Source organism: Penicillium atrosanguineum (assembly GCF_028827265.1).
Source record: "Penicillium atrosanguineum strain IBT 20685 chromosome Unknown utg000001l_segment0_segment0, whole genome shotgun sequence".
Taxonomy (NCBI): domain Eukaryota; kingdom Fungi; phylum Ascomycota; class Eurotiomycetes; order Eurotiales; family Aspergillaceae; genus Penicillium; species Penicillium atrosanguineum.
The window spans coordinates 613,542-639,661 of NW_026623133.1; the positions used below are offsets into that span (position 1 = coordinate 613,542).

At 50.9% G+C, this 26,120-nt stretch overlaps 12 protein-coding genes across 12 annotated transcripts; 7 read left to right on the forward strand and 5 right to left on the reverse strand.

The window, feature by feature from the left end:
• Nucleotides 1-504: 504 nt before the first annotated feature.
• N7443_000227 (uncharacterized protein) lies at nucleotides 505-4,527 on the forward strand (the record flags this gene model as incomplete). Its single annotated transcript, XM_056880283.1, has 2 exons — nucleotides 505-1,519; nucleotides 1,580-4,527. The coding sequence occupies 2 exons, from the start codon at nucleotides 505-507 to the stop codon at nucleotides 4,525-4,527; spliced, it is 3,963 nt and encodes a 1,320-aa protein (XP_056745521.1).
• A 1,298-nt stretch (nucleotides 4,528-5,825) lies between these two features.
• Nucleotides 5,826-7,025, reverse strand: N7443_000228 (aromatic ring-hydroxylating oxygenase subunit alpha; the record flags this gene model as incomplete). The annotated part of the gene is made up of 1 exon (XM_056880284.1): nucleotides 5,826-7,025. One exon carries the CDS (start codon nucleotides 7,023-7,025, stop codon nucleotides 5,826-5,828), a length of 1,200 nt encoding a protein of 399 aa, XP_056745522.1.
• Nucleotides 7,026-8,972: 1,947 nt separating this feature from the next.
• Nucleotides 8,973-10,487, reverse strand: aclA (putative ATP citrate lyase subunit (Acl); the record flags this gene model as incomplete). The annotated part of the gene is made up of 2 exons (XM_056880285.1): nucleotides 8,973-9,989; nucleotides 10,047-10,487. 2 exons carry the CDS (start codon nucleotides 10,485-10,487, stop codon nucleotides 8,973-8,975), a joined length of 1,458 nt encoding a protein of 485 aa, XP_056745523.1.
• An 881-nt stretch (nucleotides 10,488-11,368) lies between these two features.
• N7443_000230 (uncharacterized protein) lies at nucleotides 11,369-13,396 on the forward strand (the record flags this gene model as incomplete). Its single annotated transcript, XM_056880286.1, has 2 exons — nucleotides 11,369-11,502; nucleotides 11,566-13,396. The coding sequence occupies 2 exons, from the start codon at nucleotides 11,369-11,371 to the stop codon at nucleotides 13,394-13,396; spliced, it is 1,965 nt and encodes a 654-aa protein (XP_056745524.1).
• A 472-nt stretch (nucleotides 13,397-13,868) lies between these two features.
• N7443_000231 (Rpp14/Pop5 family protein) lies at nucleotides 13,869-14,544 on the forward strand (the record flags this gene model as incomplete). The annotated part of the gene is made up of 2 exons (XM_056880287.1): nucleotides 13,869-14,109; nucleotides 14,174-14,544. The coding sequence occupies 2 exons, from the start codon at nucleotides 13,869-13,871 to the stop codon at nucleotides 14,542-14,544; spliced, it is 612 nt and encodes a 203-aa protein (XP_056745525.1).
• Nucleotides 14,545-14,652: 108 nt separating this feature from the next.
• On the reverse strand, nucleotides 14,653-15,822 carry N7443_000232 (GTPase GPN2; the record flags this gene model as incomplete). The annotated part of the gene is made up of 3 exons (XM_056880288.1): nucleotides 14,653-15,312; nucleotides 15,378-15,478; nucleotides 15,534-15,822. The coding sequence occupies 3 exons, from the start codon at nucleotides 15,820-15,822 to the stop codon at nucleotides 14,653-14,655; spliced, it is 1,050 nt and encodes a 349-aa protein (XP_056745526.1).
• Nucleotides 15,823-15,974: 152 nt separating this feature from the next.
• On the forward strand, nucleotides 15,975-17,161 carry N7443_000233 (WD40 repeat domain-containing protein; the record flags this gene model as incomplete). The annotated part of the gene is made up of 3 exons (XM_056880289.1): nucleotides 15,975-15,984; nucleotides 16,032-16,287; nucleotides 16,351-17,161. The coding sequence occupies 3 exons, from the start codon at nucleotides 15,975-15,977 to the stop codon at nucleotides 17,159-17,161; spliced, it is 1,077 nt and encodes a 358-aa protein (XP_056745527.1).
• A 190-nt stretch (nucleotides 17,162-17,351) lies between these two features.
• N7443_000234 (ribose-5-phosphate isomerase RKI1) lies at nucleotides 17,352-18,235 on the reverse strand (the record flags this gene model as incomplete). Its single annotated transcript, XM_056880290.1, has 2 exons — nucleotides 17,352-17,791; nucleotides 17,860-18,235. The coding sequence occupies 2 exons, from the start codon at nucleotides 18,233-18,235 to the stop codon at nucleotides 17,352-17,354; spliced, it is 816 nt and encodes a 271-aa protein (XP_056745528.1).
• Nucleotides 18,236-19,794: 1,559 nt separating this feature from the next.
• On the forward strand, nucleotides 19,795-21,516 carry N7443_000235 (NEDD8-activating enzyme E1 regulatory subunit; the record flags this gene model as incomplete). Its single annotated transcript, XM_056880291.1, has 1 exon — nucleotides 19,795-21,516. The coding sequence occupies one exon, from the start codon at nucleotides 19,795-19,797 to the stop codon at nucleotides 21,514-21,516; it is 1,722 nt and encodes a 573-aa protein (XP_056745529.1).
• A 589-nt stretch (nucleotides 21,517-22,105) lies between these two features.
• On the reverse strand, nucleotides 22,106-23,505 carry N7443_000236 (tRNA-splicing endonuclease subunit SEN54 family protein; the record flags this gene model as incomplete). Its single annotated transcript, XM_056880292.1, has 3 exons — nucleotides 22,106-22,557; nucleotides 22,606-23,339; nucleotides 23,393-23,505. 3 exons carry the CDS (start codon nucleotides 23,503-23,505, stop codon nucleotides 22,106-22,108), a joined length of 1,299 nt encoding a protein of 432 aa, XP_056745530.1.
• A 136-nt stretch (nucleotides 23,506-23,641) lies between these two features.
• Nucleotides 23,642-23,919, forward strand: N7443_000237 (Ribose-5-phosphate isomerase; the record flags this gene model as incomplete). Its single annotated transcript, XM_056880293.1, has 2 exons — nucleotides 23,642-23,680; nucleotides 23,734-23,919. 2 exons carry the CDS (start codon nucleotides 23,642-23,644, stop codon nucleotides 23,917-23,919), a joined length of 225 nt encoding a protein of 74 aa, XP_056745531.1.
• A 317-nt stretch (nucleotides 23,920-24,236) lies between these two features.
• Nucleotides 24,237-25,960, forward strand: N7443_000238 (glycosyltransferase; the record flags this gene model as incomplete). Its single annotated transcript, XM_056880294.1, has 3 exons — nucleotides 24,237-24,306; nucleotides 24,363-24,730; nucleotides 24,785-25,960. The coding sequence occupies 3 exons, from the start codon at nucleotides 24,237-24,239 to the stop codon at nucleotides 25,958-25,960; spliced, it is 1,614 nt and encodes a 537-aa protein (XP_056745532.1).
• Between the last annotated feature and the right edge of the window lie 160 nt (nucleotides 25,961-26,120).

The window sequence follows — 26,120 nt, forward strand, 5'->3', positions numbered from 1 at the left end:
CACACACCTAGGTCGCGCGACAGAAAAGTTGCGGTCAGCTACTTCCCCACCAGGCTAGACCGGGTGAGGGAAGATCGAGTTAGCAATAGACTTGGGTGTGAATCCTTCGGGCGCCGGCGCGTCCGCCGCACTGACCCTCTCAGCTGAGCGAGTAGAACATAATTGGGCTGCGACCTCCCTCTGAAACTGTCGGAATGTTTTATATGCAACCAATCAACGATATCAAAAGCTCTGTTTCTGTATTACCCCTGATTCTGCCAATTCACAGGGGGATTCTAGATTGCATAAGTAATAAAAACGAAGGATAATTGTATCTCCGGTCCACCGCGGTATTCGCATTGACAGAAACAGCTAGTCTGAGGCAACTGCACATAGCCCCTCGTTGAATGACTCTCGACGAGACTAAAGGGATAATTCTCGCTTGCCAGCTCTACCACTTTTAGGCATCTCAACCTCAGCAGAGCAGACTAAGATAGAGAATCGGCTTTAAACCCGGCAATATCAATGTCTTGCTCGGTCGTTTCCTCTCGAGCAGTTGGCTTGTCAGACCCTGCGAACTACGTTGTGGGCTGGATTTGCGCTTTAGCCACCGAATATGTTGCTGCGCAAGAGTTTCTTGATGAAGAACATGAAGGACCGACTTTTGTGTCGCCAAACGATTCGAACGACTACACGCTAGGCAAAATGGGAGAACACAACGTCGTCATTGCCGTCTTGCCGGACCGTGAATATGGAACAGATACCGCAGCCACCGTAGCAACAAACATGCTGAACAGCTTCCCCAACGTCAGAATAGGTCTTATGGTCGGCATCGGCGGCGGTGTACCGAGCACGAAGCACGATGTACGTCTGGGTGATGTTGTTGTCAGTGCGCGTCGCGATGGTGAGGGTGGTGTGTTCCAGTATGACTTCGGGAAGTCGACACAGGGCCAGGGATTTCAGCACACGCGATTCTTGAATCAGCCCCCAACGTCACTACGTACTGCAATGACGGGTATACAGGCGCAGTACAGTAGGAAGGGTCATCAGCTCGAGGAGGCCGTCAATCGCATTCTTGACAAGAATGCGCGACTACGTCGAGGGTATGAGCGGCCGCAATCAGGCACTGATAGACTCTTTAAAGCCCTTGTTGTCCATGATTCAAGAGGCTGTGCTGCTTACTGTGCGGAGGACTCTTCAAATCTGGTACCACGAAATGAGCGGACCGAATACGAGGACAATCCAGCTATTCACTATGGCCTGATTGCTTCTGCTAATCAATTGATGAGGGATGCATTGATGAGGGATAGCCTTGCGGCGGAAAAAGACGTTATCTGTTTCGAGATGGAGGCTGCAGGACTGATGAACCATTTCCCATGTCTAGTCATCAGGGGTATCTGTGACTACTCAGACTCGCATAAGAATAAAGAGTGGCAGGGGTATGCATCGATGGTGGCTGCTGCATATGCAAAAGACCTTTTAAGCAGAATTCCACCGAACAGGATCGAGAGCGAGAAGAAAATCGGTGACATTCTATCTGGTTAGTCTAGCGGATTCTTCACGCCCCAAAAACAAATATTGATTTATGAAATTTTAGTAGGCCTTCAAGAGGTTACAAAAATTGCACAGAAGCAGCTTAAGATACAAGAAAACGCAGCGAAGCAGAAGTTGTCAGACAAAGAAGAAGACTGTCTTCAGTTGTTTCGTCTCACCTCTAGCACCCATGACTCCACATATGAATGGTACAAAAATCGTGTGGAATCACGAGTTCAGGGTACATGTGAATGGTTCCTAAGCCATGATAATTTCCGGCAGTGGCTACGACAAGACTCTGGGCCGTTACTAGTCTCGGCGGATCCAGGCTGTGGAAAATCCGTCTTGGCAAAATACCTCATTGATGATGGGCTACCACGCTCTGCAACCATGTGCTACTTCTTCTTTAAAGATCAGGACCAGAACACAGTTCGCCAAGCTCTCTGTGCTTTGCTTCATCAGCTATTCTCCCAGAAGTCATTTCTTATAGAACATGCTATGAAGGAATTCACCAAAGATGGGCGCGGTCTGATCAACTCGACAAAGTCGCTCTGGTCCATTCTAGCTAAGGCCGTGTGTGACCCCCAGGCGGGGCCAATAATCATCATCCTAGATGCCCTAGATGAGTGTGCGGAATCAGAGTTCGAGGACCTAATACAGAATATTGAGAGTCAATTCCGCAGCGAGCACCCACTCCAGAGTCAACTCCGCAGCGGGCAACCACTCCAAAGAAATTTCAAATATCTTTTGACGAGCCGTCCATATGAACAAATAGTGTGCAAGTTTGTGGCGCTGCTGGAATCGTTCCCATGTGTACACATACCAGGAGAAGAAGAGTCAGAGACCATCAGCCAAGAAGTCAATCATGTCATCCGGTACCGGGTCGAGCAGTTAGCGAAAGAGAAACAGCTTTCAGGTTTGGTCAAAAATCACCTATCAACAAGATTACTCAAGATTTCACACCGTACCTACCTCTGGGTTCATCTTGTGTTCGAACTCTTGAACACAATAAGCTTCAAAAAGACACCTAAAGGTGTCGATTCAACGATGGAATACCTACCGAAAACCATATATGAAGCATACGAGCGGATTCTCAAAAACTCGAAGAACGACCCCGAGGTTCGGAAGGCCCTAAGTATTATCTTGGCAGCGAGTCGACCTCTAACACTCTCTGAAATGAACATTGCTTTGAATGTTAACAGCACATCAAAGTGTATTGAAGACCTCGATTTAGAAAAGGATCGGGAATTCGGGTCCCGTCTCAGAGCGTTGTGTGGATTATTCATTTCAATTCATCACGATAAAGTGTTTTTCCTTCATCAGACTGCTCGAGAGTTTCTACTTGCAAAAGCAACATCAGCAACAGCTGTTACATCAGAGCCAAGTTGGCAACACTCCATTATCAGCCAGAGCGCTCACAATATTCTTGCAGAAGTCTGTGTGATATATCTTGACTTTATCAATAATCACACTAATTTGACGCATTCGCGACACGAAAGTCATCAGAAACTTGAAATTTTACCCTTTTTGAATTACTCGGCTCTGAATTGGGGTATACACTATCACAAGGCTTGCATTGCAGTTGGGACTCATCTAGTCCCAATCGCTCTGAGGTTATGTAGCCCAGATTCCAAAAGCTGGTCAGCATGGTTCACACTTTACTGGAAGAGCAAACATAATGCTCCTCCCGAGAAATTTACCAGTCTGGCGATATCGTCTTACTTCGGGCTCGAGTCAGTCGTCATAGTACTACTCGAGGGCACCGACTTAAAGTCAAACAATAGGACATCTGGCGAGTCGGCACTAACATGGGCTGCAAGAAACGGACACGAGAGAGTTGTTGAGCTTCTGCTTGGGAAAGGCACCAACTTCGACGGGTTGACAAATAAGAAATTGGGCCAGACGTTACTATCATGGGCTGTAAAAAATGAATATGAGACAATTGTCAGGCTTCTGCTCGAGAAGGGCGCCGACTTCGAGTCAACAGATAACAAAAGCTATACGCCGCTATCATGGGCTGCAAAAAGGGGGCACGAGGCAATTGTCAGGCTTCTGCTCGAGAAGGGCGCCAACTTCGAGTTAACAGATAACAAAAGCTATACGCCGCTATCATGGGCTGCAAAAAGGGGGCACGAGGTAATTGTCAGGCTTCTGCTCGAGAAGGGCGCCAACTTCGAGTTAACAGATAACAAAAGCTATACGCCGCTATCATGGGCTGCAAAAAGGGGGCACGAGGTAATTGTCAGGCTTTTGCTCGAGAAGGGCGCCAACTTCGAGTCGAGGGATAACGATAATCACACGCCGCTATCATGGGCTGTAGAAAATGGATATGAGACAATTGTCACGCTTCTGCTCGAGAAGGGCGCCGACATCGATTCAACACATAATTGGGGCTGTACGCCGCTATCTATAGCTGCACGAGAGGGGCACGAGATAATCGTCACGCTTCTGCTCGAGAAGGGTGCCGACTTCGAGTTAGCGGAGAATAGGTACTATACGCCGCTATCTATGGCTGCACGAGGGGGGCACGAGACAATCGCCAGGCTTCTACTCGAGAAGGGCGCCAACTTTGAGTTAACTGATAAAGTATTTGGCCACACACCACTATCATGGGCTGCACAAAGGGGGTACGAGACAATCGTTAAGCTTCTACTTGAGAAAGGTGCGGAATTCAAGTTAGCAGATAAATTATCTGGCCATACGCCACTGACATGGGCTGCGCAAAGGGGGCACGAGACAATCGTCAGGCTTCTGCTTGAGAAAGGCGCCGACATCGAGTCAACACATAATAGTGGCTACACGCCGCTATCTATAGCTGCACGAGAGGGGCATAAGACAATCGTCACGCTTCTGCTCGAGAAGGGCGCCGAATTTGAGTTGACAGATAGATTTTTTGGCCAGACGCCGCTATCTTGGGCTGCGAAAAATGGTCATGATGCAACCGTCAGGCTTCTGCTCGAGAAGGGCGCCGACTTCGAGTCGACAGATAATAACGGCCACACACCGCTACCATAGACTACACGAGAGGGGCTCGACCCAGTCGTCAAGCTTCTGCTCGAGAAGGGCGCCAAACTTGAGGCAGAAAATATTACCGGCCCGATAAGAACGTCTCTTGCTGTAGTGGAAGAATTTTGGTTTTTCTTTACCTAGATAAGAACAATGCGTAGCATAGAACAGAATCAATATGTTTTGATCCAAATCATGCATTTTATACAGTTGCCCCTTGAGTTTAAATTCATATATCAACCAATCAGTCAGTCAAAGTTCTATTAACCTGATAGAGCCTAACTAGATGCGTCGAGGCTATGCAGGCGCTTCGTCCAAATCCGAAGCAGAACATGGTGTCCTTAGTCTGCGCCAAAACCTGCGAATGGTTCTGGAATCAAAACCCAGCCCAACCCAACGCGGGTTTTGGGTTCTGCACCCAGAACTAGGCTGCGCCAAAACCCGCGCTAACCCGAACCCCAACTCTAGTAGTCGAAAACCGGCTCAAAAGATAGTCTTATATAAGCGGTATTGATATATATTATATTTTTCCTTATAGCTGTCTATTCTTCAGGCTATAGATATAAAGACTATTTATTTATAGCTATTGAATTAGATTTAATATAGAGGTTCAAAGTTACTATCCCTAGGCGGGCATTTTTGGTCCAAAATGTAGGAGTTTTTAGCTTGGTCCGAAATGCACAAGGTCACTTCTGTATTTCGGATCACGCTATTCTCCTAGATTTCGGACTAAGGCCTTCTTATATAATTAGGACCACGCTATATTCCCGACCGTACCTTTCTATTTTTTTTTTTACCTATCCTCTACACTTTTACGAACAACTATACTAAATTTAGCTTAGAATATACTAATATAAGTTTGTCGTAATCGTATTGTTGCCTAAAGGTCAGCGATGCACAGGTAGTGAGTAGCGCCATGTGCAAGAATAAGTGTTGGATCTCAATGTTTGGTATGGTGCCCAAGACATGTGAGATGGGAGTGGATCTCTCGTGTTGTGCATTCTTCGGTCCGTCGGACTTAGAGGTGCAAGTCGGGATGCTTCCGATATGGGGCAAGACCTTGTGGATATCTTGGAGTGTACGTTAGCCGCAGTCAACTACGTCAGCTATTACCGACAGTGGTTGATGACTTGTTCCGTATCATGACGTTTACAAGACAGTTTAGCGAAGTGTATCGAGCAGAAGATTGTTCAGCACACTATAAAAGAATGTTTCTACTGTTTGTATTCACAGTCAATCTGAATTCAAACCTAACTCAAACGCTGCACTATAACAAAACTGTATAAAGAAATCTTACAACCAAGTAATTAAAACACAACGGTCTCAGTAACCTGAGTATTCATCACCATAGAAGACTTAACATCCTCATACCCAAGCGACGCATGATAATCTGTCTTGGTATCCTTCCTGATCATAGCCTCCATCTGAGCTTTCCTCTCATCGACCTGAGCAGGCCAGATCTGACCTCCGGCCTCTTGCTCGCGCTCGAAATGCTCCATCAATTTATCGCGCACAACAGACTGGAAATAAAGAGGCCCCTTCTCCATATGAGGATGCAGGAGACCATTAACAAAGACACCAGTCTTCAGGCTTCTTTGCGTTCCCTCGCAGAGGAACTTGTCTTCCGACATGATGCGTTTGTACATCTCATTGATGTGCTGGAAATCCTTCTCATCAGAGCCCTTGTTACGGTAGATCTCGTAGAGCATATCGCAGTGAGTGGGCGACGTCGGGACGAAGCGCTGCATGAAAAAGAAGTGGGGTGTGATGGTCATCGATGCATTGGGGAAGTAATAGGTGCTGGCAATTTCGAGTCCAGCATCAATGGTCTCCTGTTTGGCGTTCGCAAAATGGATAATGCTGCCGTCCTTGGTGTCCACGTCGTAGGTGCTGAGATCTGCGATGGCAGGCACGTCGGGGTGCGCTGTCAAGCAGTGGTAGCACTCGTTGTAGTTGTCGGCAAGGAGTTTCCAGTTATATTGTCCGTCCATTTTCCAGCTGTGGTCGTAGACGTAATCTTTGAAGTTGAAGTGCTTGAAGCGGGGCTGGAGGTCGATATCTTTGAAATCACGGTCCCAGGAAATCTCGGGTTGTTCGCCAGCATCGAGGTTAATCCAGATGAAGTTGTTCAAATCGGTGTGGACGTGGATGGTGTCGAGGCCGTACTTATCGTTGGTCAAGAGGGTCTCTGCAAGCTCGTCGTTAAAGCGTTCTTTCCAGATGTCGTGGAATGCCTTGATCTTGTTGTCATAGCCGCGAGCAAGGATGAACGGGTATCCGGCGATACTGTAACGAGACCAGTTGCCAGAATTAGGAATGCGCATTGAATGTGTTGTGAGGAGCCATTTCTTAGAGAAGAGGGCTCGACGCTCAAGCTGGTAGAGCTCTTCGGAAAGGTACCATGAAGCAGGAAGAGCCCTGACAGGTTTCTTCGACGGGGAAATGGGGCAGCTGCCTGCATCCTTGGCCTCAGAGAGACCTAGGAAATTCTTGAAAATTGAACCCATTTTGTCAGAAGCAAGAAGTAAATCCGACTATAGAGCGTATATGGATTCCATTCAATGCTGTGAGATCGGCCGATTGATATACTTCAGGCCTGGTCAGTTTTACCTTTTTGGGAAGTGCAATTCAGTAATCACGGGCCGTATCTAACGCCGATCACAGGACCGGATATTAGCATCCACCTTCTTCCCACCGGCTTTATCGATCCAGAACCATTGGCGAACACCCCGGATTCCACTCCAGTGTGGGCCGAAACACGGTTAACGGCATCTGCTCCGGGTCTGGACGTCACTCCTTGCACTCACACCCCGTCGAATAACATCATTTTCGATCATAGTTCCACCAATCTCTACAGGATTCTTTATCTCTAAGGTCAGAAATAGTCCACAGACAAGATTAAAAAGCAGGCATTTGAGTTTGAGACCCCCCTATAAGGCGAGATACATTAGCCACTGGTACGGGAGACGACTTCATTTTCAAACCTAAGAACTTACTCACCTTCCACTGACTGCTCCCCGGCCAAGGGGGGTTGTTGTGATTACTTGATGTCTTGTCGAGGCAAACCGGGTCATCTCATTCCCGGCTCAAAGCTGTTGACGCGAGTATAATGCTCCTTCCGGCTATTTGGTAACAATGCACATTTTTTCCCATCTTCATTTGGATTTTGCCCTGTGGCAACAGTATCGTGTAAGGTGGCCTGGAGACAGAGTTCTGGCGTTTGCCTCGGAATGCCGGTCACATGAGCGGTGATCAGAACCGTGATTCATCACATTGAAAGCCAATTATATTTTTGGGAAGCTTATCCCTATTTACAGGGTCACTATTTGCAGAATCGCTGTGGTGGAAGCTTGGGAGTACATCGCAGTGGGCATACATGGAATATATTGTGGGACTGCGGCCAATATGACAGATGTAGCCCGGTTTTCCCCACCGGGCCTAGGGCTAACATATCAACAAATTGAACTTAGACTGAAGGTTCAGCCAAAGTCAATAGTATTAACCCAATAGATGATCAATGAATAGATCTTGGAAAGAGAAGAACGCCCCAGATTCTTGGTCGGTATCTGTAAAGCCGATGGAGTGACAAAGTAGACCACCCAATCAAACCAACGCATCGGTATAAATTTGAAAAGCTACAAATCCAAAATCAATCCGATTCCAAATTCAAAGCCAAGTCCTCCAAACCTTTCAAACAATGCCAGCCTATACCTCCCATCTATCCTCAAACTACCAATCAGTCAATGGGAACACCAGCTCCACACCCAACCGCAAAAAGAAAGGAGCTCTTATGACCCGTTCGTCCGGCCCTAACCTCGGGACAGCGGAAGCGGCTGCGGTAACGCGCCCCTGCACCCGCCAATGTCCAACCCCAGCACGGTCCATAGCTTATTGGCGTCCCTGAAGATCTGTTTTTACGGAAGCTAAGAGCTCCCCTGTCAATCCGGGGTGCAGAGATCCATCGGAGCTTGTGTGGAGTCTTTTTTGTGACGGGCTGTATTTTTGGTCATGTGACTTTATACCGATCCTCCACGGCGGAACAGAATCTGGGGTGAATATGGACATGGTGTTGGCCTTCCTCGACATTTCTATTAAATTAATTGTGATTAAAAGGGATTTCTGAGATACTTTCATTTACTTGATAGCGTCGCTGCGCTCAGCTATTATTACTGGAATAACTCGTGTATCATCACTGATATTATCCGATGGGACCTCACATCTCTATCCCCCGGTAGGTGAACATAAAGGAAATCTAATCATTGTACTAGACGTCGGCACAAGCATCCGGTCTTTTCGGCCGGACAGGAAGAAACGCCATATCCACGACCAGTTAAAAAACGGACCCGAATATCGAGACTCGGGCCCAAATCATATCATGCCATGCATTATACCACAAACCCATGCAACGGACGGGGACGCTGCAGAAACAAAAAGCCAAAACCAAATCATTTCATTTATGCGCCGAATTCCTTGACGTCGGTCTGCTTGCCCTGCAGGGCCAGAGGCACAATACCGCTGACGTGCATCTCGGGGCCGTAGACGTGCATGTCCAGACCGAGCTCAATACCGGCGGACTTGATGTTCTTCAAACCCTCCTGGTAGTTGGGACCGGCACGGCGGACCCAGATCTGGACCTTGTGCTCAAGGAGGACGGGGGCGACATCGCGGATGGCGCGGATGACACCCTTGAAGGTGCTGGCAACGTTGGTGAAGTTGGCAATACCACCACCGATGAAGAGGATCTTGCCCTCGGGGTGGTTGGGGGCGCGCAGCATCAAGTCCAGGACGGTGCGGGCGTAGTTGTAGGTCTGAGTCTCGGTGGGAGCACCGGAGTACTCACCGTAGTTGGCCAGCTCGCTAACGAAACCAGCGGAGGCAATGGCGTCAGCGTAGACGACGGAGGCACCACCACCAGCAACGAGGGTCCAGACACGACCGTGGGCGTTGAGGACGGTCAGCTTGAGGGAAGCACCAGTCTTGGCGTCCATGTCGGAGATGAACTTCTCCTCCTTGCTCAGCTCACGGCCGAAGGGGGCGGGGAACTCCATAGGCGGGCCAGCGTCAATGTTGACCTTGCCGTCGGCGGAGGGCAGGGTGGGCATGCCCAGAGCGGCGGGGCTGCGAGCAATAGCCCACTTGGTACCGCACTCGAACTCGGCAGTCTGGTCGATCTTGGCCGCGAGGTCAAGGAAGTGAACCTCGGCGGAGGTGGCATCGGCGTTGGGGATGACAACGAGAGGGTTGATCTCAAGGTAGGTGAACTGGCAGTCAACGTAGACGGCGTACAGGCGGGAAATGAAGTCCACCAGGACGTTGTGGACACCCTTGGGCACCTTGGCCAGCAGGGTGGAGGCGATCTCCTCGTTAGAGGGGTAGTTCTTCAGGTTGACGGGGATGAGGAGCTTCTCAGCCTTGGCGTCAACATCACCGACATCAACACCACCCTCGTGGGTGAAGAGGATCCAGTCACCCTGTGTTAGGTATGTTAGAGTCTAGCACATCGAATTGACAGGTGGAGCTTAACTTACCTCACGGACGGAGTGGATGTTAATGTAGTACTCAGTCTCCTGGGGGTGAGGCACGAAGGGCTCAACGAGGAACTGACGCAGAACACCGGTGACGGTCTCAACCTGGACGTCCTTGGCGGCACGAGCCTCAATCCACTCACGGGCCTCAGCCCAGGTCTTGTTGAGAGCGAGGAGACCGCTCTTGCCTCGGCGCTTGATCAATTGATCGGGCTTAGCAACAAACTTGGAGCCGGAGACCAAGAGCCACGGGTAGGTGACCTCAGCCTGGTCAAGGACATCCTTGACGGCCTTGTCATCGGGGAAGTGAAGAGAGGCGAGACGAGCGGGAGGGTTGTGTGTAGAGGAGGCAGGAAGGGGAGAGGGCTTGATGACGGGAGCCCGAGTAAGGTGGTAGTTGAGGATGGCCTTGCCGTCGGCCTCGAGAATAGATTTGGCGGACATGATGTGTAGATGTGGTGTGAAGGGAGGGAAGATGGGGAAGAGAAGAAAGGATGGAAGGAGGAGATAGAGGAATATGGGCAAAGCAGAATGGAGTGTACGGCGTACAGAGAAAAAAGTTGTGCTGGAGATTACAGCGTACAATTGAGGGGTGCTCCACCGGTTGAGACGATGAAAAAAGTAACTGCGAAGGTGGGGTGGTCTCGTTGGGACCGTAATTGTCGTAAACTCAGGTACCAGGTACTTCTTCTAAGCCCCTTACTGGACCTAGTACTCAGATCCACGCGGTAGTCACCTGTACACGGCCCGACACCGCTTACTTTTTGTTGGGTCACCGCCCGGAATCCGATCTACACAGTAGCTCTGGGAACTTTCTTTTTAGTGTTGCTGCGTGACCGGTCACCGAGGAACCAGTTAAAGAAAGTTACCTCGAAATAAGCTGTAGTACTTGGTATAGAATACCGAGGATGGCCAATTGAGTCTATTGATGCATTCAGCATCTAGCTAGTAGCTAAATACAACTCGGTGGTGGAATCGATGACAGCTATAAGCTGGGAGTGTAACGTATCTGTAACAGAAGGGACCCACGGGTGGGGCGCCTGGTATCGGCGGTACCCGGTACTTCACAGACTTTGGGGAGCAACGAGCTCAACATTCGCTAGTGCGCAAAAAAACGGGAGGAGCTGTACACCGTACCTGCGAGTACTCGCCCCGCGGCCCTTTTCTCTAGATTCCCTTAGATCTCTCCCTCCTCCTTCTTCTTCCCATCTACTTCATTGAGCGGCTTTTCACATTTGGTACGTTCCCCTTGCCATAAGGTGCCTGCCTCGCCTTGGTTGTCACCCATCCCTTCTCTTCCCAATTCTAACTGGAATAGATTCACCATGCCCTCTACTACTTCTGCCGGCAACGGCATTCAGTCGGCCAACGACAACATCACCCGTTTCAACCCTCCCTCCCGTGCCCTCTCTCCCTCTAGCCACGCCCTCTTCCACAACAAGACACGATGCTTCGTATAGTGAGTCCTCCGAGAACCCAATGTACCCCGCCATGCACGAACCCATATTGACCAATTCTGCAGTGGCATGCAACCCCGAGCCGTGCAGGGCATGCTCGACTTTGACTTCATTTGCAAGCGTACTACCCCCTCCGTGGCCGGTATCATCTACACCTTTGGTGGCCAGTTCGTCAGCAAGATGTACTGGGGCACCAGCGAGACCCTCCTTCCCGTCTACCAGGATGTTGAGAAGGCCATGGCCAAGCACCCCGATGTTGACACCGTTGTCAACTTCGCCTCCTCCCGCTCCGTCTACAGCTCCACCATGGAGCTCATGAACTGCCCCCAGATCCGCTCCATTGCCATCATTGCGGAGGGTGTCCCCGAGCGCCGTGCCCGTGAGATCATGGTCACCGCCAAGGAGAAGGGCATCACTATCATCGGTCCCGCCACTGTCGGTGGTATCAAGCCCGGTGCGTACAAGATCGGTAACACTGGTGGTATGATGGACAACATCGTCGCCTCCAAGCTGTACCGCAAGGGTTCCGTCGGCTACGTCTCCAAGTCCGGTGGTATGTCCAACGAGTTGAACAACATTATCTCCCAGAACACCGACGGTGTCTACGAGGGTGTCGCTATTGGTGGTGATCGTTACCCCGGTACCACCTTCATTGACCACCTGCTCCGTTACCAGGCTGAGCCTGAGTGCAAGATCCTCGTCCTCCTCGGTGAGGTCGGTGGTGTTGAGGAGTACCGTGTGATCGAGGCCATCAAGGAGGGCACCATCAACAAGCCGGTTGTTGCTTGGGCCATCGGTACCTGCGCCAGCATGTTCAAGACTGAGGTTCAGTTCGGTCACGCCGGTGCCTCCGCCAACTCCCAGATGGAGACTGCTGTCTACAAGAACAAGGCCATGCGCGAGGCTGGCATCCACGTCCCCGAGACCTTCGAGGATCTTCCCCAGCTCCTCAAGCAGGTTTACGACGCTGAAGTCGCGAAGGGCTCCGTCAAGCCCGCCGCTGAGCCCATCGTCCCCAAGATCCCCATTGACTACGCTTGGGCCCAAGAGCTCGGTCTCATCCGTAAGCCCGCTGCCTTTATCTCCACCATTTCCGACGACCGTGGCCAGGAGCTGCTCTACGCCGGTATGCCCATCTCCGATGTCTTCAAAGAGGACATCGGCATCGGTGGTGTCATGTCTCTGCTGTGGTTCCGCCGCCGCCTGCCCCGCTACGCTAGCAAGTTCCTCGAGATGGTTCTCATGCTCACTGCCGACCACGGTCCCGCCGTGTCCGGTGCCATGAACACTATTATCACTACCCGTGCTGGAAAGGACCTCATCTCCTCCCTGGTTGCTGGTCTCCTGACCATTGGTTCGCGTTTCGGTGGTGCCCTGGACGGTGCCGCTGAGGAGTTCACCAAGGCCTTCGACAAGGGTCTCAGCCCCCGCGACTTCGTCGACATTATGCGCAAGGAGAACAAGCTCATCCCCGGTATTGGCCACAAGGTCAAGTCCCGCAACAACCCCGATCTCCGTGTCGAGCTCGTCAAGGAGTTCGTCAAGAAGAACTTCCCCAGCACCAAGCTGCTCGACTACGCCATTGCGGTCGAGTCCGTCACCACCTCCAAGAAGGACAACCTCATCCTCAACGTCGACGGCTGCGTTGCTGTCTGCTTCGTTGACCTGCTCCGCAACTGCGGTGCCTTCTCCGCCGAAGAGGTCGAGGACTACATGCGCATGGGTGTCCTCAACGGTCTCTTCGTTCTGGGCCGCTCCATCGGTCTGATTGCTCACTACCTGGACCAGAAGCGCCTGCGCACCGGTCTGTACCGTCACCCCTGGGACGACATCACCTACCTTCTGCCCACCCTCCAGAAGGGCGGTGCCGAGGGCCGTGTCGAGGTCAACCTGTGATTTTCTCTTTTGGACAGCTGGTAGCATACAGTCCGCCCTCCGCGCGGGGGGGTGGTGGAGTTTGGAAGGTTGACCCCTTGGTTTCTGTTTGGCAGTTTTGTGTATCTCATGTACTGCGCCCCTTGTGGGCATGACCGGGTTTTGCCATGAACAAAAACGGTGCAACGCCCGACTACGGATCTGTTTAATTTGTTTAGATGACTAGAATTGGGACTAATGAACGTGCCCATTGCATGATATCCACATTTTCTTCCGAACGTAGCGAGGGCACCCTCATCTAAGTATTGTCTGGCAAAGTCTGCGTAGAGAAGTAGAGTAAAGTGGTAGGAGCCGCCGGAGAATCTGAAGAGCGAGTATACTCGAGCCCTGCTATCCCGATAAGCTCTTATCGCTTATCGCTTGTCGCAAACTCCAACTTCTTTTTCACCTTCACATTTACCTTCCCCAATTCCAACTCTAATCACCACACAAAATGGTCCGCCTCAAGAACCGCTACCTCCTAGTCGATATCCTATACCCCGACCCGACAACCTGGCCGACCACCAAATCCAAACCTCTGAACCCCCAATCAGCCCACCTATCAATCCACTCTCCAACCTCCGACGCGCTCACACCAGGTCTCCTAGCAAAAATGATTCGAGAAGAAGTCGCCGAGATGTACGGAGACTGGGGCGTCGGCAAACTAGGCGGTGCCTCTGCCACGGGTGTAAACAGTGTGTCTGCCTTCCAGCTTCAATGGTGAAGTTCCAAGCACAAGCAAAAGGCTAACGGAAACAGTTAAATACCTCTCCCCTGCAACATCAACAGCCATAATCCGCGTTCCGCGCGCTGCTTTCCGGCTCGTTTGGTCCACGCTTACATATATGAGTCATGTCCCGGCTACTGGTGGTGATGCTGGGGCGAGACGGCCGAACGGGGGTCGTGAGCGGGCTTGTGTGTTCAGGGTGTTAAGAGTCTCTGGGACGATGCGGAAAGCAGAGGAGGAGGCTATTTCGAAGGCTAGGAGGGAGATTGTTAGGGTTAGAGGGGTTGAGGAGGAAGGGGTTCTTGGTGATCTGTTGGGCGGAGAGGTGAAGGGGAGTATTATTCCTGTTCCTGTCTCTGGGGGTGTTATGGATGAGAGCGAGGATGAGGGAATGGTTTTTTGAGTGAGGGTTCGGATTAGAGATTGGATGTGGACTGCAGTTATTGATACCCCATGATCGTGAACGATATAATACATTTTGATTTAATTTCATTATTGATTTGTTTTGGTTTCATTCCTTTCGTCGAACGGTCACTCCGCTATCCGGCAGCGGGCCCCAGTTCTCCATGTCCTCGTCTTCGTCGTCCAAAGCAGCTTCGTTCATGGCATTTTTACTCGCTTCTTCGTGCAGCTTGGCCACTTCTTCCACCTCCTCCCTCTCGAGGGCATCATACTCATCTTTCTCATCTAACCATCGCTCTTGTACATCTCGTACATCTGTAACGCCCATTCCTTCTCGAACGGCAACTTGCCAGATAGAATCGTTGGCGCCTTCCGCGGGGCCAAATGCGTATCCGGATGCACGGTCAATGGCTCGGAGAAGATTCATCATACTCTTCTTGTCTTCCACGGCGAGGGTCTCGAAAGCGACGAGGCCGAATTCCTCGACTAGATCGATAATCGTTTGGTTCAACGCGCCAAACTTCGAGTTCGTGAGTCGCGAGGACTCGGCTTCCAGGTGTGGCAGGAGATATGAAAGGTCTTGAACCTCGGTGTAGAAGTCCAGATTGAATGGGAGGTCGGCGTAGTTAGATAGATTGTCGATTTTGGTCAAGACGTTCAGATGTGGAAGATCGAGTTGGAGCATGGCGCGGAGAGAAAGGAGAAGTGCGGAAATATACATTGAAGGGAGCGTGAGGGTGTATGAGTCGACGAGATGGATAACTATTAGCTGTTTGGAAGGCTTCGTTAGCTGTGTTCGCTGTATTCATTAAAGGGTTGGGGATGGTGACGAACTCGGTAGCCCAGTTTCTGGATTCGAAAGAAGATATTCCGTAGTGAAGCGTGATGCGTGAAGAGTTCAACTTGGCCGGGGCAGTCGAATAGAACATAGTCCTCTATATCGCAACGAAGTCAGCCATGCGCTTGTTCCGGCTGGCTAGGTCAACAAACCTCCAAGCTCCTTCAGTCCCTCCTCTAACCAGGAGTAGTTCTCTTCAAGCTCCTCTAGAGCATAGAGTGTAGCTCCATTCGGTCCCAGCTTATCCTCATCCATAATCTCCTCAAGCGTCACTAGATCGCGCACGTCCAGCGCACACGGGTACGAGGTCTTGTCATTGGCGGGGTCAAGATTGACGATGGAGCATTTGCGACCAATAGCACCAAAGAACTGATGCATACCATTGCAGTAGGTAGACTTGCCCGCACCCGGGGGCCCAATAACGAGCTGTGCAAAAGGCATTTTGAAAAGGCGATGATGGAGCTCAAAAGTGGTGACCTTTTTTCTTATCAAAGCCGCGGGGAATAACACGGCGGTATATTGCGGCAGAAAAGGCCCTCAAGGAGCTCTCTGTCTTGATCTCTGACCTGCATTCATCCACCTTAACCGCCACAATGTCGTCAAGTAAGTTGCTATCTTTGGCCCAATGGGTTTGTTTTAACCTGTAATAGATCAATTCACGGTGGCTTCGCCGCCTACAGACGCCATCTCCGCTTTGAAGTTCTCCCCCGACCCTAACTCCACGCGCATCGTTGTTTCGTCATGGGATAAGAACGTTTACCTCTACGACTTGCGCGATGAGAACGGTACAGTCGGTGAAGGCAAGCTGCTGCAAAAGTTTGAACACCGCGCGCCGGTTCTGGATGTGTGCTTCGGCGACAATGAGAACGTGATCTACACAGCTGGGCTGGATTGGGATGTCCGCAAGTAAGTGCTCGCATGACAGCTCTACTTGAGCTTGCGAGAAATGGTTTATGCTAACATGACTAGAATTGACCTCCACACATCCGAGCAGACCGTCCTGAGCAGCCATGAAGCCGGTGTGCGCAATGTCGTTTTCAGCCCCGAGCACAACCTCATCATCTCTGGCTCGTGGGATTCTACCCTCCACGTCCACAGACCTGACGCCGGTACCACCTCCGCTCCTGCAATCATCCCGCTCCCGTCAAAACCATTCTCTGTCTCCCTCACAGCGACCAAGCTGGTCGTGGCCATGGCGTCTCGCGCCCTACACATTTACGATCTTAAGGCGCTCGCCCTTCTCACAGCGCAAGCCGACAGCGCAAGCACCGACGGAAACAAGGTCGAGATTGAGCCGTGGCAAAGGCGTGAGAGCAGTCTGAAGTTCATGACACGGTGCGTTGCCTGCATGCCCGATGACGCCGGATACGCCTCTTCCAGCATCGAGGGCCGTGTCGCAGTCGAGTGGTTTGACCCGTCGCCTGAGTCCCAAGCTCGCAAGTACGCTTTCAAATGTCATCGCCAGACAGCCGAGGATGGTGTTGACGTTGTCTACCCTGTCAATGCTCTCGCTTTCCACCCTGTGCACGGGACTTTCGCATCCGGAGGTGGAGATGGCGTCGTCGCGCTGTGGGATGGAATTGCGAAGCGTCGTATTCGCCAGTACCAGAAGTATCCCTCCAGTGTTGCAGCAGTTGGTTTCAGTAGTGACGGCAAGTACCTTGCTATTGGAGTCAGCCCTGGCTTTGAGGATGGCCAGGACGACGTACCCGAGGGAATTGTGAAGATCTTTGTGCGCGAGTTGGGCGAGACGGAGGCCAAGGGAAAGGGCGTGAAATAAACCCTCGGCGTACATATGCTAGTCTCATTGATACCACTCACCGAATCTAATGATCCACCATTTTGAAATGCAAGTGTCATATGTAGACAGCCCAAGAGTAAATATCTCTCATTTCTACTTCCATTGGGAAGCAAATCTGGTATCATCTAAGGTTATTTACGTCGTCAACTGCGTCAATTGCAAGGCTCGATTAGGAAGAGGCCTTGCGCACCGACACCGATCCGTCGGGCATACCAAAGTATGCCGCAACAGGCCGCTGTCCACCAACACCTCCAGCAGCGGTAGCCTGGGGACCAGTGAGACCGGAGAAAATTCCCACGTCCAGAACACCGGCAATAGACTTGATTTTCTCCGACAGCTCGTTCACCTCCCACACGCTGTCCTTGCCGGAGACCTTACCAGCCTGGACATCCGACTTGGTGAGCATAGGCGGGAAGGGTGCGTCAACGAGAAAGAAGCCCTGATCCGTCTTCAACGGACCCTCCTTGGCGTCCATGTTCTGGCGAACGACGGGGTCGATGGCGCCGAGTTCCTTCAATTTGCGCAGAACACGGAAGGCAGCGATAGGGGCGACCTCGATGGGAATATATTTCCAGCTGCTGAGGAGACGAGACTGGAGTTTGCGCGAGTCTGCAGGGGGAAATGAGTCAGTGGGATGTCTTCAAGTCTTTTTTTCTATAATCAGAAGAATCACGTACCAGCAACACAGATGAACTCCTTCGCCTGCATAGCGACAAGCTTCTCCTGGAAAAGACACGCGCCGCCGCCCTTGATACAGTTCAATTCATCATCGACCTCGTCGGCACCGTCGAAAGCAACATCCAACACGGTTCCTGCGGGAACAGCATCGAACTCAACGGCCGTCAGACCAGCGGTGACAATCAGCTGGCGGGACTGGTAACCGGTAGGCACGTAGCGGGTGGCAGAGGTATCGACGCCGAGGGCCTTGATGGCCTCGACGACGTAGACGATGGTCGTGCCGCTGCCAATACCGACCCAGCGGGCATCCTTAGGGTAGTGGTTTGCGACAGCGGTCTTAGCGGCAGCGCGCTTAGCGGCTTCGACGTCGGCCATAGTGGATAGGAATCGGGCTGTGGGTGTGAGACGTAGAGGGAAGAGACGCGGAGAAAAAAGAAGGCGGGGCGAGGGGAAGCAGAAAAGTCGGCCCATGCCCAAGTTCCTACGTTCCGGGGCGTTGACAAGTCGAAGGTCTGCACTATAGCGTCATTGGCGTTTGGAGTGTGGGGTTGTTGGTTCCGAGAGTTCCTAGTCGCGTTTTTTCAATGTCTGTTCTTGACTGGGAATGTTAGAGGGCGTGGGAACAATCTATAGGTATGCGATGGCATTTTCAACTCTACACAGCCATCTTTCTAGTCAAGTTAACCCTGGCAATCCTGAATGCATTGAACAATTCCATCCCGCCCGCAAAGACCTTCCCCGCTGCCGGTGAGAGTATGAAGATCATGTTCCATGCGACCAATGCATTAGGTCTCCAGTTCCCGAGGGTTGACGGAAATAACCTGTCCATGGTGGGGGTGGGGTCCTCGTACACGGAAAGGCTACGCACCGGACACAATAAGGAAGGATTACGCGCAGCCTGGTCCTTTAAGAGTTTCTCAAGATTATTTGCCTTTAATCAGAGGCAAATATTCACACCCAAGTTGTATGAATATTGTATGTACGCAGCGCTCTTCATATCAACCAAAATGCCACATTATTGATTCGGAGCTACTGTCTTGCTCCATATAGGCGCAATAAAGACCGCGATTTTCTCTGCCAGCTTTCGAAAGCATTTCCTGGCAACCGTCCTAGAATAACGTCAAGATTGATAATCCACTGCACAAAATCCGTAAACTTACAAACTTGTACTGGAATAAAATGGAAAAATTCCTCTGCAACATCCGTATTCCCCAGTCCCAATGTGAGCTGATTGTCGCTGGTATAACTAGTTATCGCGGTATGGATAAGGTATAGATGAACCAGTACTGGTTTTGAAAGCCAGTGCTAGGGGTGAATGTAAGAACTTGTCCGTCGGTCAGATAAAGTAGACTCTTTCGCGTGATTGTCATATACGACAGAAAAAGGGCTGAAATGGCTCTCAAGTGCGGGCTGCGGTGACATGATGATTAAGATCCACCGAGACTGCACTCGCTGAAGAGAGTCCTGTACTACCATGTAAAGGCATCTCTAGCCTCTCTTTCCTATTTCCATGGTTATGATTGGCTGTCGCAGAAGCCAAGTACATAGCTTACTTGCATAGAGAGCATCATAAGAGGATGGAGGGGTATTTCAGTGGATTTTTTCCGCGGATGCTTCGATTTTTTGGTCGGTATAATAAATGTAGCATACTGAAGCTTTGGGTCAAAGTGATCGTCAAGTCTATTAACTCGAAGGGCATGTTGCTAACAAGTTCGCCTTCGGGTAGGGAGCTTTATAGAAACAGGTATAATTGGAACGTACCCCACATCAACGATTAGTCAGTTCACCGCCCACTGCACTGCGACTGTACCAAAACACTGGATACAGCAGTCTACGCCTGACCTAGAGACGGGAAATTGTGAGATCTTGAATCTTCTTTTTCATCTTTTTTGTCTCGTTTTCCACTATCACAACCGACTCAATCACAACCGACCATGGCTGCATCGTTCCACGGTGGGCCGACATCGAAAGAGCGCAAGTATGATCGCCAACTGCGGCTCTGGGCAGCCAGTGGACAGCAAGCCCTAGAAGACTCTCGTGTCCTGTTGGTCAACTCCGATGGTCCCCTCGGCGCGAACAGCACTGGTGTCTCTGGCGTCGTTGGCGTAGAGGCTCTCAAGAACCTCGTTCTGCCGGGTATCGGTGGATTCACTATCGTGGACCCCGCGACTGTCACCGAAGCTGATCTGGGTGTGAATTTCTTTCTGGAAGAGGAGTCACTCGGAAAGTCCCGTGCAGAAGAAACCTGTCGCTTGTTGAGAGAATTGAACCCTGATGTGAAGGGAGACTTCAACTCCGAGGTACGTCAACCTCAGCGCGTTGAAATATTTGACCTGACATTGATTATCCAGCCTATTGCCGACTTGCTTCAAGATCCCGACTTCTTGCCCCAGCACAAACTGGTTATCATTTCTGGTCCTACCAAGCGTTCCTCGCTAGACCCTCTCATTCAGAGAGCACAAAAGCAGGGCATTCCCGTCTTGTACACCCACTCTGTCGGGTTTTTTGCGACTTTCTCCCTTCAACTTCCTGCTGAATATCCCATCGTGGAAACCCACCCTGATCCGGAGTCTGCACAAGACTTGCGGCTGCTAAATCCCTGGCCTGAACTCGTCGCGACTAACGCAGCTCTGGATGATCTTGATAGCATGGACGATCACCAACACGGGCATGTTCCATACATCCTTATCCTCCTCCACTTCCTAGAGCAGTGGAAGCAGTCACATGGAGGCAACGCACCTGACAATTACAAGGAAAAGACTGAGTTCCGAGAATTCGTGCGATCCAAAGCACGCACCAGCAATGCGGAAGGTGGCGAAGAGAACTTCGACGAAGCCGTGGCAGCCGTCCTGAAAACCATCGCTCCATTCAGCCTACGCAGCACTGTCCGTGAGATCTTCGAGCTGGAACAATGCCATAACCTGAACAGCGAGTCGGTGGATTTCTGGCTCATCGCCCACGCCATTCACTTCTTCTACACCACCCATGGAGTCCTCCCTCTCCCAGGCTCCCTGCCTGATATGAAAGCCCAATCAGCAGACTATGTTTCGCTACAGAATATCTACAAAACCAAAGCACGTCGCGATGTGGAGGAAGTGACCAACACAGTGCGCCAGCTAGAGACCCAGCTCGAGCGACGATTCCCTCCTATCCCCGACCGTGACATCGAAGCATTCTGCAAGAACGCCGCTCACATCAAGGTCGTTCACGGTCGACAAATCCCACAGATCAGCAGCAACAGCGATTCCATCACCTTAAAAGCAATTCGAACCCAGCTCGGATTCCCCGACTCCCTAGTCTCAGTATTTATCGCTACCCAGATTCTCGATGGAGTGGTCGATGAAATCCAAGATACCTCTAACGACCACCGCTCCATTAACGACGATGCATTGTGGAAGAGCCACACGGAACGAATCTTGGCCTTGTTGACGCGCGATGATCCGACACCTTTGGATTCCGATGCTCGGGAGAACATTCACAAGGCCATTCAGGAATTGCGCCGTGCGGAAGGTGGAGAACTTCACAATATCGCCTCGCTCGCAGGTGGTTTGGTTGCGCAGGAATCGTTGAAGGTGATCACGAAGCAATATGGACCGCTGGATAATACCTGTGTGTTTGACGGCGCCCGCAGTCGGAGTGAAATGTACAGACTGTGAGGTGGGAGCAAAAACGCATTTTCATAGAGAGGGCGATATAGTGATTTACGAACTTATGAGTCAGTTCCCTTGTGTGCTCTATTATATGCAGGACGAGACGACCTGCAATGAACGGACCGTGCTGTACAGCCGGTTCAAAGAAAGAGGTTCTACATGGACCGAAATCCGTGGCTATGAGCTGTCTGCAAGGCCTATTTGAAGTCATTTAGAGGATATCCTGGAAAGGAACAAAAGGAGATCTAAAAGAAAATTTATAATTGCTAAAGATCAAAGTGTTCAGAAACATTGCATTATCTCGTGGCTGTACAAAAGTAGTATGTAGTCGCAGAGTCACTTGACTTCGTGCGACACGGTTCTTATTGTTGCAAATGCGGCGGAGCAGCTCTTCGCCTGTGTTCTTCATCCATTTTTATGCCATTAAGAAGTGACACAATGGCCAAGACTGTCACACATGTCGGCAACTCGACATTCAAGTCGAGAGACATGGGGTGGCCCTTTGTATGCCGATCACTAGGCTCAGGGATTCAGTGCTTGAACTGCTGTTCGGAGACACGTAGCTCAATAGTCGGACTCATGAGTCTAGAATCAATCACCTCTTCTTCGGCCGGAAGTTTCCACCGCGTTTCGGGCCCGTGGGAGGACCCTTGTTCTCGTAAAGCTTCTCCTTTCCGAATGCAGCGTCACTGATGCGCAGGAAACTCGTAACGCCCTGGTCAACGACCGCGAGAACAACATTGCGATATCCGTGTCGCAACCGCATGTACATCAATCGGTCCATCTTCTCGCCTCGGGGCGGGTCCAGAGGCGTGCTTTCCAGCAGCGCGCCGATCTGTGCTAATGTAGGGATTGAAGTCTGCTCTCGGGCGTTGACCACAGCAATACGGAAATCTGGGGTTGGCCAGGCGGATTTTTTGATCGGTGTTGAGGGCTTGTAAACGTGGAAGATAACTCGGAAGGGAGCATCTGTGTCGAGGGGATCCCTAGTCTCTGCCTTTGCTGGGTCGTACCAGGGTATGGTTGCGAGCTTGCGGTATACGTCGGCTGCGAATAGTTAGAAAGAGAACATTAATCGAGAGCAAATTTACATACTGTAGTTTCGGTGAATACCGCATCCCACGATCGGACCAGCCGCGGTGGAACTCGTACCGAAAGGATCATCTAGCCAGGCGAAACAGCGCCCAATGATACCAGCGAGACCAGGCCCACGTTGTTGGGGCTCAGTATAAGCATGCTTGTTGATCTCGTTCTTTGAATCCTCTGCTTGAGCATTATCATCCCAGCCAGACGCTCTAACAACGGCATATCCCAGCCGCCTCAATCCAGTAAAGACGGTATACCGCTCGAGCGTCAGGCCACTACGGCCAAGCAGGCATGCATACGCCGCCTGTAGACTCATTGGGATGAGCGGCTCGTTGACGTCATCCGCATCGATACCGGACAGCTCTCTCGGCCACTTGATATCCAGACTGCCTCGTTCCATCAAGTACATCGCCTCTTCGGGGAGCAGCCACACGCGGTTCCACCGATCTGCTTGACCAATTGTCTTGAAGTACTGGCCCTTCGGGACAGGGACACAGACGCAATAATCCGACGACACACCTAAACCCTTTTCATCGACCATCGCCTGCGGTGGAGGTGTAGGTCCGTCCGGCGCATAGATACCAACGACCTGGGTCTTGGGGTGGTGAATGCGCGGGTGTGCGAGCGCATTGTGCATCGCCCCACGCGAAGCGGAGAGAACATCGGCTTGAAATTCGGTCGGGTTAGGCTCGAAGTCTTTTTCGCCGCGGCGGGGGAGACTGGCGGAGGATGTGTCGGACAGGCTGGGGCACAAGTTAGTCAAAGTTGGAGAGCAATCGCAGCAGTGGGCAGGTACAAGTTGAGATGGTTCAGCAGGCGGAAGTCCTGAGTCTCATCAGACAGATCGGTCTCGATCTGAGGAGCCTCCGTCGTAGTGGCACGAATGGCCTCTTCATCTGCGTCGGCCATGATGTGCTTGAGTAAGTCGCAGAATCAGAGGTTGCGGAGGAGAAAATCGGAGATCGAGGCTTATCGATAAGAGCACCCACTTTCGCTGCACTTTTTGCTGGCAACTCATCTACTCATCTACTCGAATATCCTCGCGATGTCAAATCTTGCAGACTACAATGAGACTCTGCGCAAAGTAGGTGTTGTGAATCTACAAATCCAGTTGAACAAGACATAACGGGTGTTTAGGTATCCAACAGCCTCCAAAACGCCCTAGAGACTTTCGGGCCGTCCTCGCATCAGTACCGGGCCATTCTCGGAATATTGAAAGAATGCCTACAGGATATTGAAAATGAAAAGGCACGCACGCAGACGCAGGTGGTTGACCCTGACATGTTGACTGCCGCAATGGAATTCTTGAAGATTGGAGAATAGGAGGCTTCTAGCACGTTTTCGATACCCAATATTTACTCGAGCGTTACGCATTTATCGGAATTCGACCCTGCACTGAAACTGAACCCAACAATGGGTTGCCTGATCTACCCCGGCCCGGATGTTAGCATTGAGAGGGGTTTGGGGCGCCGTGGCCTTCCAAGCGGGTTTCGTTTTCGGCCCCCGAAATCCATGGATTCCCGTCTTATATAAGTGGACGCCAGGTGAACATGATATCACCACAGCCCTAGCTCTGCGGCTTCCATCTACCTGAACTAAGTTGGCGCACTTTGTCGGAAGCACCGCCTTGTCACTACATAATGGATTCCAAAACACACCCACCACGGAAAATATTGCTCGTGGCAACCACGGGAGGGTTCACTCATGCTGGTCGGTACTTGTCTGGCATTGACGTGAATGGGTCATTCGCTTACAATAACACGCAGCGCCCGTGCTGGAGATCGGCAGGGTCCTCGCCGAACGAGGCCATACAATCGAATTTGCAACGCTCGATGGCCAAGAAAATTGGATCAAAGGGGTAGAATATGGATTCGTCACTGAAACTCATCTACTGGGTACCGGACCCACGGCAGACCAGTTGGATGTTCATTACCGGCGCATGCAAGCATGGGATGTTCGCAAGGGCATTGAACCATCTTTCATTTCCAAATGCATGTTTGACTCCTACTGGCCGCAGACCTATCATGGCCTGAAGAAAATAGTAGCGGCTTCCCGTCCAAGCTTTATCGTCGCGGATTTCTTTGTGGACGCTGCAAATGATATGCTTGTCGAGTATAGAATACCCATTGCTATTGTATGTCCTAACTGGCCGCCACTACAACTTTCTTGTTCCTATATCCCTGGACAGCCTGGATTTCAACTTCCTGGAACTATGACATCCGAAGATGCGTCGATGCAGCTGCGTATTAAGAACGAGTTGGTTGTTTTGTGCGACTTGCCGGCAATCATCAGAATGTTCACGTTTACCAGGAAAATGCGCAGCCAGAACGGTGTCAATTTTCCAGTCCATAAGCCGAAGAAGCCCGACTACCTTCTGTTTGTGAATTCTTTTGTCGGCCTTGAGATTCCACGAGACTTGCCTCCCACCTGCGCTGCTGTAGGACCGCTCTTGAGTCCTACTTGGCCTCCTCTAGACACGGAGTATGAGACATTCATGAACTCGCACAAGTCCGTGTTATACATCGCCCTAGGCACACACATCATTCTACCTCATCAAGATATCACTAAAATCATAATCGGAGTCCTTCGCTTAATGGAAGAGGATTTACTCGACGGAGTGATCTGGGCCATTCCAGAAACAGGCCGCAAAGATGTCACCGGCAACGAGACCTTCCACATCAAGACCACGGACGAGAAATCAGGCGTTAGTCTAGCAGACATGCTAGCTAACAAACATCCAGACTGGCTATTCCCCTTCTTCGCACCCCAACGCGCCATTCTCGACCACGACTCTACCAAGATCTATTTCACTCACGGCGGAGGCTCAAGTGCCAACGAAGCCCTTTTCCACGGAAAACCAATCCTCTCCATGGGAATATTCTTTGACCAAATCTCAAACACGACGCGGCTTGTGGCCGGTGGCGTTGCTGAATCTCTCGACAAATTCATCTTTAGTTCGGATGAGATATACGCAAAGATAAAGAAGATCCTTGTATGCAGAGAAGGTGAATCCTATAAGCGAAATGTGCTTCGATTGCAGCGTATTGCACATATCGCGTCACGTCGGAAGGAGTATGCGGCTGATCTTGTTGAGGAGATGATATATGACCATGAGTTGAGGTTTGATAAAGATGGCAAGGAATTGCGTCCGATGCATTTGCAGACCGCGGATTCGCGGATGTCGGCGTTTAAGGCTAATAATTGGGATATGTATGCTGTCTGTGGGTTGGGCTTGGCGGCTATCGTGGGTTCGATCGGACTCGGTGGGAACCATCTCTGGAGGAATCGAGATTCATTGATTCACCAGGTGATATCAGTCATTTCCGGTGGTTTGAGATATGTAGACGCTGCCTTGGGCAGATAATCTTGTGGCAGATCATGTTGACATGCATTCCTAGAAATATAGTACCGGGATTAAAGTGTGATGGTGGATTTACATTTCGTATTTTATTTTCCATAGCGATTATCTGCTGTGCAGACCGCAGTCTGTCACGGAAAAAGCAAAGGAAGTCACCATCCTCAAG